General features: G+C 34.7%; 1 protein-coding gene across 1 annotated transcript in view; it reads right to left on the reverse strand.

Annotated features, from left to right (window-relative positions):
• LOC136388117 (fibrous sheath-interacting protein 2-like) overlaps nucleotides 1-13,264 on the reverse strand; it is an 89,713-nt gene that overhangs the window by 40,588 nt on the left and 35,861 nt on the right. The window contains exon 13 of the mRNA XM_066360119.1: nucleotides 4,018-4,075. Within this exon, the coding sequence (XP_066216216.1) occupies nucleotides 4,018-4,075 (58 nt within the window). The remainder of the gene's footprint in view (nucleotides 1-4,017; nucleotides 4,076-13,264) is intronic.

Here is a 13,264-nt window from a genome sequence, read left to right on the forward strand (position 1 = left end):
TCTCTCTTCTAAAGGACATGAGGAGGCCAGGAATCTGACCAGAGCTTTCTGATAATCATTTACTTACCTCAAATTCCATAGTCCCACCCACATTCTTATCAAATAGCAGAAAGGAATTATGTGGAAAATTATACAATAATTATGATTAAAACCATAGGCTTCTGGCCAGATTCAATACCAATTGACCTGTAGCCCTTTTTGTGTGTATGATAATATTCTGTCATGTGACCCAATTAGAATCATTACCACATACTGATATAAAAAGTTTTCTTAATTGTAACAAATAAAAGAACAACTCAATAAACAAAATTATAGAATAACAAAATGAAGAGTTGATAAGATCCAAGATTGTAGCTCTGGTTTACATTCATATATTTCAATATATGGTATTTATTTTTACATGTTTGAACATGGGCCTTTTGTTTATCTTCTTTCTATTTTCTTTAAAAAAATAGACACTCCTTTTTTATTTTTTCTAGGCCTGTATTTCATATTATAAAGTTTGATTTTCCACAACCCTAAAATTCAACTATGAGAAACATTAAGATTGAGAATTATATTTGAAATCTTGGCAGAAAAAGAAAGCCTCAATGATTTCAGCTCAGAAATTAGGATTGGTAGAACAGCTCATACTTAGACGAGTATCTTTTTGAAGTATGGAAACTGGAGCATGAAAACTGATGTCAGTGACATGTTCACTATCTTTTGGCCAGTTTTATTTTCTCAGAATCTGGTTTCCTAGGTTAACCTAGGCATAGTTTTTGTCTTTTAGATGTTCTTCAACCTAACTTTCTCATATTCATTTTTCTATTCTCTTCACATTATACTGTAGGCATCAAATGGAAATCAAGGAGCCAGTGTTCTAATTAACACCTCACCTACCCTCAACCCACTTGCTGCCTCAAAGGCATACATATAGATGACCTAGTCATAAAATTAACACATAACTGAGAAAACTTCAATGCAAACCACTACAAATCAATTGTAATAACCAGATAAAGGATATCAGGGAAAATGGCAGAGTAAAAAAATCAAAATTTATTCTTCCATTAAAGTAATGAGTAAACTGGAAACAAATTTTTTTTATAATTTCATAGTAAATGTTTTCTTTTTTTTTTAATTTTTTAAAAAATATTTTATTTATTGGTTTTTTAGAGAGAGAGGAGTGAGAGAGAGAGAGAGAGAGAAGGGGGAGGAGCAGGAAGCATCAACTCCCATATGTGCCTTGACCAGGCAAGCCCAAGGTTTCGAACTGGCGACCTCAGTGTTCCAGAGTAAATGTTTTCCATAGTAAATTTTTTCATAGTTTTCAGAACTCTGGAAATCAACTAAAAGCCTCAGTATTCCAGAATACATTTATTTAAGAAAAGTGGCTCATCTAGGTAAGAATGGTGAACTTTGGTATTTTCGCTTGCCCTACTTCCAACCCTTTCTCCAGTTCCGCAGTGTCTGTGAAAAATAACATCTCATCACCACAGAGACCTATTTTCATTGCGGTGTCTGCCTCGTTTTTGCAACTCTGGTTATACCCATCGCTCTTATATTTTTTGTCTTCATTGTCTTGCATCTAAATTACCATGTCTATTTTATAAAGCTTTCGGAGTATATATTAACATTAGAACAATTAGAACTAAGCAACAGAGGAAAAGGAAGTGGATGATAGAACAGAAGTGATGATTCCACAGGAATGTCATGAAATATAAAGTTAAATTAAGAGAAGAAAAATGTGACATGTATATGAAGGAAAGAGTCAGACTAGAAAGTACTGGTAGCTGTGTTTTATTTGTATTCTACCTGGTATTAGGCTGGGTGACTGCAGCTAAAAGTAGTTTATTCTTGACAATTTGGCAGGGAGCAATAAGGAAGCTCCAGATCATGCACAGAGTTATTCATCTTAGCTGACCTAAATTTTTAATGAAAGAGTTCCAAGGTATTTGCTATGAAATATTCAAGTAACTCTGTAATCTGTAATCTTAGGTGGGTACAAATGAAGAAGGGGGAAATTAAAACTTTATTATAACCCACCTCTAATTGTTTTTCTGTAAAGAGGCAAGCATTTATAGTTTCACTTAATAAACATTTATATATCTAGTACATTAAAAAATGCTCATTTTGTATACATGCTCATCATTCTTCTACCTTGTTCTATTTCTTTAAACTGTACTAGTCCATTTCCTTCCTTATGCTTCTGTTACAGGGCTGAAAGCTTTATATATCATAGGATAACCCCTCAGTAAGTCAGTCAAACTGACATCCCTCAGTCCTAAAGCTAAGATCCTCCAGGGAAGCTTGTTCTGAATAAGTTATTTTTTACCACCTTACATTGCTTAATTTTACCTAACCATTTTCATAGAAATGTGGGGTTTGTAAAGTATATTTCCTGGACTGTATGTGCATAATTGATTTCTTCTAAAAGGTGATAGTGTTGAGTCTAAAATAATAGTGTCTTTCACCTAAAGTTGAGAAAACCATACATAAATACCAACAGAATAGGTGGCCACAAAGGTTTGAGGAATAAAAATTCCTCAGGTTCCTAAATTTTTTTTCCAAGGACTAGTAATATCCATCATTAGAAATCATTATTTTGGAATATACAGCAAATATAATTAATTCAAGAGAGAGAAATAACTGATTGTCATTAATACAGTAACCTCACTTACCATCCTTAGGAAGCCAATAATCTAAAAAATCCTAAAGAATGGTATATGTTTAAAAGGGGAAAAAAGCAAAAATACAAGTCCAGATCCTGAAAAGCCACCTGAAGAGGAGAGGCCATGGTAGGGTATACCTGAAAGTGGCATGAAGGCTCTAACAATAGGAAAAGTATACAGCCACCACGAGGATAATGAAATAGAGAAGGGAGAACATTCATTTAGTCTACAATTTAAACTTAGTGCTGAGAGTTATCAAAAGACAGACTTTTCACTAAACCTAAGAAGAACTGTAAAAATGGAGGATACCATATAATTATTCACTATTGAATAGAATTCACATAATTATTAAAATATTAATTTGTCAACAGCTCCAATAAGGGGTAATATAAAAATATACAAAGAATTCACAAAGCTCAGCAACATACAAACAAGCAATCCAGTTAAGAAATGGGAAGAGGGCAGGAACAGACAATTCTCCCAAGAAGATATACAAATGGCCACGGATATATTTTAAAAAGCTCACCTTCACTAGCTATTAGAGAAATGCAAATCAAAACTACAATGGAATACCACCTCATACCTGTTAGATTGGCTATTATCAACAAGACAGTTAATAACAAGTGTTGGAGAGGCTGTGGAGAATAAGGAACCCTCATTCACTGTTGGTGGGAATGTAAATTAGTACAACCATTATGGAAGAAAGTATAGTGGTTTCTCAAAAAACTAAGAACAGAAATACCATACAACCCACCAACCCCTCTACTGGCTATCTACCCCCAAAACTCGAAAACATTGGTATGTGAAGACACATGCAGCCCCATGTTTATCGCAGCATTATTCACAGTGGCCAAGACACAGAAACAACCAAAGTGCCCCTCAACAGAGGATTGGATAAAGAAGATTTGGTATATATATATATACAATGGAATACTACTCAGCCATAAGCAATAATGACATAGGGTCATTTATGTCATAATGACTCTTGAGAACATTATACTGACTGCAATAAGTAAATTAGAAAGAGCTAAAAACTGTATGATTTCACACACAGATGGTATACAAAGACAAAACTGAGACTCATGGACATAGATAAGAGTACAGGGGTTACTAGGAGGAGGGAGATACAGGAGAGGGGGAAAGGGCATTAGGGGAAGAGTGTAAAGGGACAATATAAGGTGATGAAAAATGATTTGGCATTAGGTGATGGTTATATAACATAATTAACTAATCAAATGATGGAGTGATGTTTGCCTGAAATCTATGTACACATTGATCAATGTCACCCTGTTAAAATTAATTTTCTAAACAAATAAATTAGAAAATATTAATTTGTAATTACACATTATTTTCCTTAGATACTTACGTATTTGAAAGAGTATTAGGAGGACAAAAACATTGGTGTGTGGAAGGATCCTGAGGTCCTATTTATCAGAAAAAGAAAATTACAGTTAGTTTTTATAAAATTTTAATTAATATCTTCTAAGAGCTATTTATTCTCTGTTGTCAATGCTTTGTTTAAAAGTCTTCCATGGCCTGACCAGGCGGTGGCGCAGTGGCTAGAGCATCGGACTGGGATGCGGAAGACCCTGGTTTGAGACCCCAAGGTCGCCAGCTTGGGCGCAGGGTTACTCCATCTGCTGTAGCCCCATGGTCAAGGCACGTATAAGAAAGCAATCAATGAACTAAGGTGTCACAACAAAAAGCTGATGATTGATGCTTCTCTCTCCATTCCTGTCTATCTGTCCCTATCTATCCCTCTCTCTGACTCTCTCTCTGTCTCTGTAAAAAAACAAACAAACAAATAAATAAAATAAAAGTATTCCATGAAGTCCAAATTCTTTAGCAAAGCATAAAAAATACTATACACTTTGATATTCTTACCTACCTGTCTATTGTCATCTTTGGCTAGTTTTTCAATGTATTCTATGGTTCAAACACATAGAATAACTTATAATTTCCTAAATATACCATGTTTTCCATACCTTTGTGCTCCTGTTTTTCCTATTTCTTTTGTCTGGAGCACACTATGCTTTCTTTTAATGTCTCATCTTTTCTGTATTATTCAGCTTGTATTATTGTCTACTAAGCCTTTTTCAACTTACCAATGTAAGTAAAAACCCTCTATTTCTCTTAAAGCATTCTATATATTTCTATTATAAAACTGATAATGCTATATTGTAATTAAGTGTTTAGTTTTCTGTCTCTCTGTGACATAAATTTACCACTATATCCTCAGAACTTAACACATATTATTTATTTGTTGAATTATAATTTAATTAGTATATATTTTCTCAACATTTATACATTGATTTGTCTGTCATCAATCTCTTCTGACTCAAATATCATTTAACTTGCTTTGTATGTAGTTTAGTAAGATTCCACTACTCAATTATAGTAAATACTCTGTGTGAAGATGACATAGGACGTCTTTGTGCAGATCTCTATCAGCACATTGGTTAGGTATATGTCAATTATGCAAATACACAAATAAAAGTATTAGACAAAAAGAATGTCCCGGTTATAGAAAGTTGTATTAATAGTTAAAGCCAATTCAAGGTCAAACTTAAATGAAAACACTTGTTTCTTCCAATAAATGAGTGGTTAGTACATACCCATGATTTGTATAAAATGTCTTACTTAAATCCTATGAAACTTTTTGACTTTGTGTAAATATGATTTTGTGTGTGTGTGTGCATTCAGTTTTGGAGAAGAAACAATTGGAATAAGAATACACAAACCTGAGAAATTAGGTATGAAGACAATACTATTTTAAAAGAAAAAAACTCTGCAGGGTTTTTAATAATATTTATGCCTACAATTCTGCACAAAACATTAAACTATCCTCTTAAAAACTGCTAAACTTCAAGGAGGTAAGATAAATTCGTGAGAGTAAAAAATTGAGGGGAACATAAATCTGGAATGGTAGGCAATTGTTGAAGCTGATGCCTGTCTTGTGTGTGGGCATTGGCCATGCCTTCAAACTTAATAGTGGGTCAGGAGATTTAAAACAAGGCTTTAGGAATAAAAAAGATGGAGGAGAATTAAAACAATGAGCCCCCTTAAAGACATTTAAAAAGATGTTTAATATTATTGATCATCAGAAAAATGCAAATTAAACCATAATGAGATTGCACCTTACACCTGTCAAATGGCTATCATCAGTAAATCAACAAACAACAAGTGCTAGCAAGGATGTGGAGAAAAGGGAAACCTTGAGAACTGTTAGTGGGAATAGACTGGTGTAGCTACTGTGGGAAGAAGAATAGAGCTAACTCAAAAATTAAAAAATAAGTCTGTCTTATGACCTAACTTTTCCACTCTGGCAATATAGTCAAAGAAACCTGAAAAGCTAATTCAAAAGAAGATATGCACCCCTGTGTTCACTGCAGTGTTATTTATAATAGCCAAGATTCGGAAATAGCCCAAGTGCTCATCAGTAGATGAGTGGATAAAAAGGAGTGGTACATTGGAAACACACTCATAGATACAGAGAACAGTCCGACAGCTGAAAGAAGAGAAGGGGGTTGGAGGGCTGAGAGAAAAGGTGAAGGGATTAAGCAAAAATAAAAATCATAACCACACACAACAAGTATGATGATTTCCAAAGAGGAAGCAGCCTGGTGATGAATGGAGATTTGATGTGAGGTGGTGAATGCACAGTACCAATATATAGATGATGTATCATAGAATTGTACAACTGAAATCTACATAATTATATCAATGTCACCCTCAATAAATTCAATAAAAAATAACCAAAAATACTGAGTCCCTAAAAATATACTGGAACCTAAAAAGCTACAATTTTATGAAAGAGTTGCCTTAAAAAAATGGTACACCATAGAAGTAGCAGTACAAATAAATTATGTCTTGGTTTCAGCTGTGGATAGAGGACAAAGAAAATAAAAATATTTCCTTAGAATTCATAAGCACAGTTTATCTCTTATGTGACTTTGAAGATCAAATTCATGCTATGATTCATAAAACTCCAAGTGAGAAAATAATTTAAAGTGAATCTGTTAATTGCTCTCCCAGATGCCCAACAGAAGCATTTGAAAAAATTTTAACAACTTTATTGAAGTGTAATTAATATTTAAAGATTTGAGCATATTTAATGCATTAAATTTGATGAGTTTCTATACTGTAAGGAATAATACATGCTATACAAATACAATTCCCAACAATACATTTCTTTAAAAAAATGGCCCCACATAGATCAACAATAACACTTTCTACACACATACACACACAAATAAAAGAAACCAAACACCATGACTGTTAGTAGAAAATAAACAACATACATTATAGTTAGACCTCAAAGATTGTGGATATTTAAATTACCAGTTACAAAGTATAAAATAAATGCATTTTGTATCTTTAAATATATAAAGGAGGGATTGGAAAACAGAAATAGATTAAGAACCTATTTAAAAAATCTAAAAAATAAAATCTAGTCAAATTTGCAAAGTAACTAGAAATTTTATTATATATGTATTGTTTAATGTCACAAAATATGAAAATGATTTGAATTGATAAAATAATAAATTTGGTATAACTGTAGAGAGAATTGGTAAATTGAAGGATAAATGTAACAGAGAAAAATGGAAAACTTGGGAGTAATTAGACTATGTAGAAGAGAAATAGGATGTCATATATAGTGATTCAGAAGAAAAGAATAAAGAAAGTGGGAGAGACAATAAAGAAAAGCTTCAACAGAGCTGCTCATCATAGTAATACTAAAAACAAAAGAACTTAAAAGCAGTTGAGATGTGTTGAAGAGGAGGAAGGAAAGGAAAGATTTCCCTTACATTGGAATTATTATTAAGGACAAAAAGTAGAACATTTAAGTAGAATGGCATCTTTAAACTGCTAAAAAATATATTTGTTCCTGAGAACTTTTACCCAGCCGTAGTTATATCTGAAAAAATGAGTAAAATACAGGTTTTATCAAATAAAATCTGAAATTTTACCCCCCAAATACATTCACTAGTGATATTTATAAATAATGAAAATACTGTAGGAAGAAAGATCATGGCCTGGATAAATATAAGGTTAATGAGACAACCAGAAGCTTGAGCCAGGTTGAATAAAAAGATTTAACTCCTACACCAGGCCATTATGTCAAGGTGGGGAACTAGCTGTTTTACTTAATAAGTAGAAGCCCACAAAGAGTCAAGAAAAATGATGAAACAAGGGCGTATGTTCAAAAAAGAAAAAGATAAAGCTCAGGAAACTGATTTTAATGGAACAGAGGTACATGATTTAAGAAAAATAAATTTTAAATAATGGACACCAAGATGCTTTCTGAGGTCAGCATATGCAAAATATAAATATGTGTAATTTATGAAAGGAACAACATAAAATGCGGAGAGTGTAAAACATAGATCTCTGTATGAATCTAAAATTGTTATGAGCTTACAATATACTCTTCCACCAATACAATGTTTTATGTGTGTGTCATGGTCACCTCACGGAAAAAATTCTAGACAAAAGATGTAGAGATAAAGAGGCAAAACATCATTACAGTAAGTAACCATCACAAAAAGAAAGAAAGGAAAAGAGAATTAAAGAAAAAAGGAATTATAAATTAGCAGAAAATAATTACAAAGTAGCAATTATAAATTCATACCTATCAAAAATTAATTTAAATGTAAATAAGATAAATTCTTCACTCAAATGAAATAGAGTAGCTCAAGAAAATTTTTAAAAAGCCTAACTATACGATATCTACAAGAGACTCACTTCAGCTTTAAAGACACAAATAGACTATAAATGAAGGTATGGAAAAGATATTCCATGCAACTGGAAAACCAAAAGAAAATAGCAACTGCTATAATTTTAAGAGAAAAAAATAACTTAAGCCAAAAACTCTTAACAAGAGACAAAGAAGGTCAGTATATTATGATAAATAGGTTAATTAATAAAGAATATATCACAATTGTAAAAATTTATGTACCTAATATTGGTACACCTAAATATATTAGACAAATATTAACACACGTGAGGAGTGAAAAACAATAACACAATAACAGTAAAGGAGTTAAGTACCCCACTTTTAACCATGGCTAGATCATCTAAGTTGAACATCAGTAAGGAAACATAAATCTTAAACTATGCTTTATACCATGTAGACCTAGTAGACATATACAAATCATTCAATAGAACAGCAACAGTATGCGTTTTTCTCAATTGCACATGAAATTAAACAAATCTTAATAAATGCAAATAAATTGAAATTATATGAAGCAAATATTCTGACCACAGTGGTGAAAACTAAAATTATAAAAGAAAAGGAAAATTCATAAATACATGGATATTTGTAGTTGGAAGTTCCTAAGAATTTATTCATTTCTCTTAGGTTATTTAATTTTGAGGGATATAATTATTCACCACCGTTTTTTATTTTTTTATGATTCTTTGTATTTGTGTGGTAACAACATGCTGTGCGAACACTAATGGAGCAAAGAAGAAATTAAAAGACAAATTAAAAATATTGTAAAACAAATGAAAATGGAAACACAAGATATAAAAAATTATGGAAGGCAACAAGTCCAGTTCTAAAAGGGACATTTATAGTAATGTAATATACAGATGATGTATTTTAGAATAGTGCATCTGAAACCTATATGATTTATTAACCAATGTCACCCCAATAAATTCAATGAAAATTTTTAAAAAAATAATGAAAGATCTTAAATAAGCAAATAAGCAATCTGATTTTACAATTCAAAGAACTAGAATAAGAAGAACAGACTAATTTCAAAGTTAATAGAAGAAAAAAATAACAAAGATTAGAGTGGGGATAAATAAAGTAGAACCTAAAAAAATTAATAAAATGTTTATTAGAATAAGTGCTTAAAAAAAGAAAATATAGTCAAAGATTTAGCTAGACATACCAGAAAAAAATGGAAAAAAAATAAAAATTAAAATTAAAGAGAATACATTACAACTGATAACACGCAAATTCAAAGAACCCTAAAAAAGCTATGATGAATAATTATATTACCCAAAATTCTATAACCTGAGAGAAATGGATAAATTCTTAGGAACTTCTAACTGTGAAGATAAAAAATTAGGAAATCAAAAATCTGAATATACCAAATTCTAGTAAGGAGATTAAATCAGTAATAAAAAATTCTTAAACAAAGAAAAATTCAGGACCAGATAGTTTAGTGGTTAATTGACCAAACATTTAAAGATGAATCAATACCAATCCTTCTCAAAGTCTTCCAAAATAAAGGGGGGATCACTTTCAGACTCATTTTATAAACCAGATTACCCATATATCAAATTCAGACAAAGACACTATGAGAAACAAAAAATTATAGGCCAATATCCCTGGTGAACATAGATGCAACATCCAAGACAAAATATTAGCAAATCAAATTAGCAGTACATTAAAAGGATCATACACCATAATCAAGTTGGCTTTATACCTACAATGCATGGATAATTCAACAAAAGGAAAAGATTAAGTATGATCCATGACATTAACAAAATGAGGGATAAAAATCATATCATCTCTAGATGCAGAAAAAGCATTTGACAAAATTCAACATCCTTTTGTGGTACAAGTTTTCAACACATGGTGCATGCAAAGTACTCAATATATTAAAATAAATATATGACAAGTCTACAGCTAACATGTTCAATGGTGAAAAGAAGAGGCATTTTCTTCAAGATCAGGAACAAGACAAAAATACAGTCTCACCACTTTTATTCACAATAGTATTAAAAATGCTAGCCAGAGCAATAAGGCAAGGGAAAAATGCCCAAATTAGAAAGAAAGAATATTGTCTCTGTTTGCAGATTACATATTATATATAGAAACCAAAAAAATTTCACCAAAAAACTTTTATAACTAATAAAGGAATTCAGTCAAGATACAGGCTATAGGGTGACGTCACGGAAATGGCGCCGTGAGCAGCGCGTCCAACAGATCTCCCCCAAATCTCAACAAATTTGTCAACTAGAAGCAGAAAAATTTATCCTCGGAGCATCCCGGAGTTCCGCACACACACTGAAAGCAGAGGGACTGTTGCCCAGGAGGGAATACGCCTGGGGTGAGTCAACCCACACGTGCAGCTGCCCCCGCCGCGTCCCGGGGGCGTGCTCTGAAAAGCACCGCGCGCGCCCCGATCCACGTCCCAGCGCCCCAGCCGCGTCCCAGCGCCCCAGCCGCGTCCCAGGGAGTGCCGGCAACCACCGGCGTGCTCTGTGCTCTGAGAAGCCGCGGGCGCGCCCCGATCCACGTCCCAGGGAGTGCCGGCAACCACCAGAGTGCTCTGAGAAGCCGCGCGCCCGCGCCCCGAGCCGCGTCCTGGGGAGTGCCAGCAACCAACGGCGTGCTCTGAGAAGCCGCGCGCCCGCGTGCCCCGGGGAGTGCCAGCAACCACCGGTGTGCTCTGAGAAGCCGCGCGCGCGCCCCGAGCCGCATCCCGGGGAGTGCCGGCCACCACCGGCGTGCTCTGAGAAGCCGTGTGCGCGAGCCCCGCGTCCCAGGGAGTGCCGGCCACCACTGGCGTGTTCTGAGAAGCCGTGCACGCGCGCGCCCCGTGACGCAGTCCAGGAGGGGCGCCAAACCTGTCTTTACTAGTCAGGAGATTCTCTCCGTGGATGGGACACCTCACCCAGCCATTCGAGCTAACAATCAAGCGTTGGGGGAGGGGCGCGCAGGCAGCCTGAAATACTCTCTGGAGCACAGCTGCGGATCCAATCACTGAAATTAGCTAAACCCACAAAATCTACGCACCCACGGGGCTCTAATTGATAAGATCTCTCCCAGTTCAGCGATCCAAGACAAGAGGCATAATATTTTTCAGTGCCTTTCGCTAAAGGGGCGGGGGCAACTTCTGATTGACAGAGCCTCCATATTCAGGGATATTCCTAACAAGAGGGACTTGGCAGATATTAAGATCTATATAGCAAGCAGCGAATAGTGCATCTTCTTTCCAGCCAAAACAGGCTACAAAGTGTGGAAAGCCTGGGTTGAGTGGTCCAACTGAATGGTAGGCGCTGAACAGTCACCTTGACAACAATTGACTCCCAGCCCCACGTGATTATGCTGGAGGCTCTGACTGCTAGAGCCTTACCCAGAGCCTTGCGCTGAGTGAGGATAGAGTGGGGATTTCCCAGCTCTTTGAGCCTCTTACTCCCCAGACAGAAGCAGTGGCAGCCTCATAGCTGGATCACCAGGCTGCTAATTCAGGAAGGGGAGACTAGGGGAGAGACTCCAGGAAAGCAAACTCTCTCTCATTGTTGGACTCTACAAACGCCAACAAGCCTTGACTACCAGTGAGACTAAAGCCAATTATATGACATTGCCATAGAATCCCATCAACTGCAAATCCCTACCTAAGTGTGACACAGGGGCAGAACCTGGGGTACAGAGTCACCGACCAGGAAGAGGGAGAGAAAAGAAAAAGGAAGAAGTTAACCTCTCAAAATCAAGAAAAATCCACAGACTTTATAACTTGTTCCACTAATTCTTTGTTGTTGTTGTTTCTCTCTTCTTTCTTATTGTCTTTATTTGTATTTCCTCCACCTCGGTCCTTTTATTCTCTGCCCATCTTATGCTACCCTTTTCTTGAACTACACTACCCATGAGTGTTACATTTTATTTCTTTTCTTCATCCTTACTCTCCCTTAGGGTTACACTCCAAAACCCTTAACTCTCACTCTCTCCCCTTTTGTTTTCTTTTTGTTTTTTTTCCCTTTCCTTTTTTTCTTCCTTTGTTTCTCTCTTTTTCTTATTTTTTCCTTTCTATTCGTTCCTTCTTTTCTCCTTTTACTTTTCCTCTCATTTAATCCTCAATTACGAACAAATTATTTAATTTGGGACTAAAGTTTTTTTTGTTTTTGTTGTTTGTTCTTTTTTTTTTTTTTTTTCTTTTCTTTTCTGCTTTTGTTCTTGGTTTTCCTTTATTTGTTTGTTTTTGTGGCATTTTGGGTACTTTTTACATTGCTTTTTAACTCACTAGCATTCCTCCCAACCCAAAGTCTCCATTGTATTTAGTCTTCACTCCACTTAATACAACAGATTTTTACTTATTATTTTTATTTTTTTCTTATTTAAATATTATTTTTTCTCTCCTTTTTTCTGTTTCCCTCTTATCCCTCTCATTATATCTCTTAGTCGACCATCACTTACAAGCAAATCATTTGATGCTTGTCTAAGATATCCTCCTTTTTTTTTTCTTTTTTTTTTTTTCTTTTTTTTTGCATTTAGTAGGTTCCTACTCCCTTTTTTGCCCCTTGAACTATTCACCCCAAATCAGGCCCTCCGTTATAGGCAATTTTGTTCCATTTAGCATAATATAATTCACAGGTCATCACAATATTTACCTAAAGAGGTGAGAGGAGGGAAGGAGAAGAAAGAAAAAAGGGGGAAATAATAAATCATTACTTTTTTTGTGTGTGGAGTGTTTTGTTTTTTTTTTTTTCTTTTTTTTCCCTTTTTATTCTTTATTAATTTTAATTAAGAATATCAACAAGACCACCTTCAGATGCCAATAAGAAAAAGGAAATTGAATATTATGGTTACAAAAGATAGAGAGGTAACACAAATAGATGTGGAAAAATCTATGGAGAAAAGATTTAGCATACTGGAAGCC

Source organism: Saccopteryx leptura, chromosome 1 (assembly GCF_036850995.1).
Source record: "Saccopteryx leptura isolate mSacLep1 chromosome 1, mSacLep1_pri_phased_curated, whole genome shotgun sequence".
Classification (NCBI taxonomy): Eukaryota; Metazoa; Chordata; class Mammalia; order Chiroptera; family Emballonuridae; genus Saccopteryx; species Saccopteryx leptura.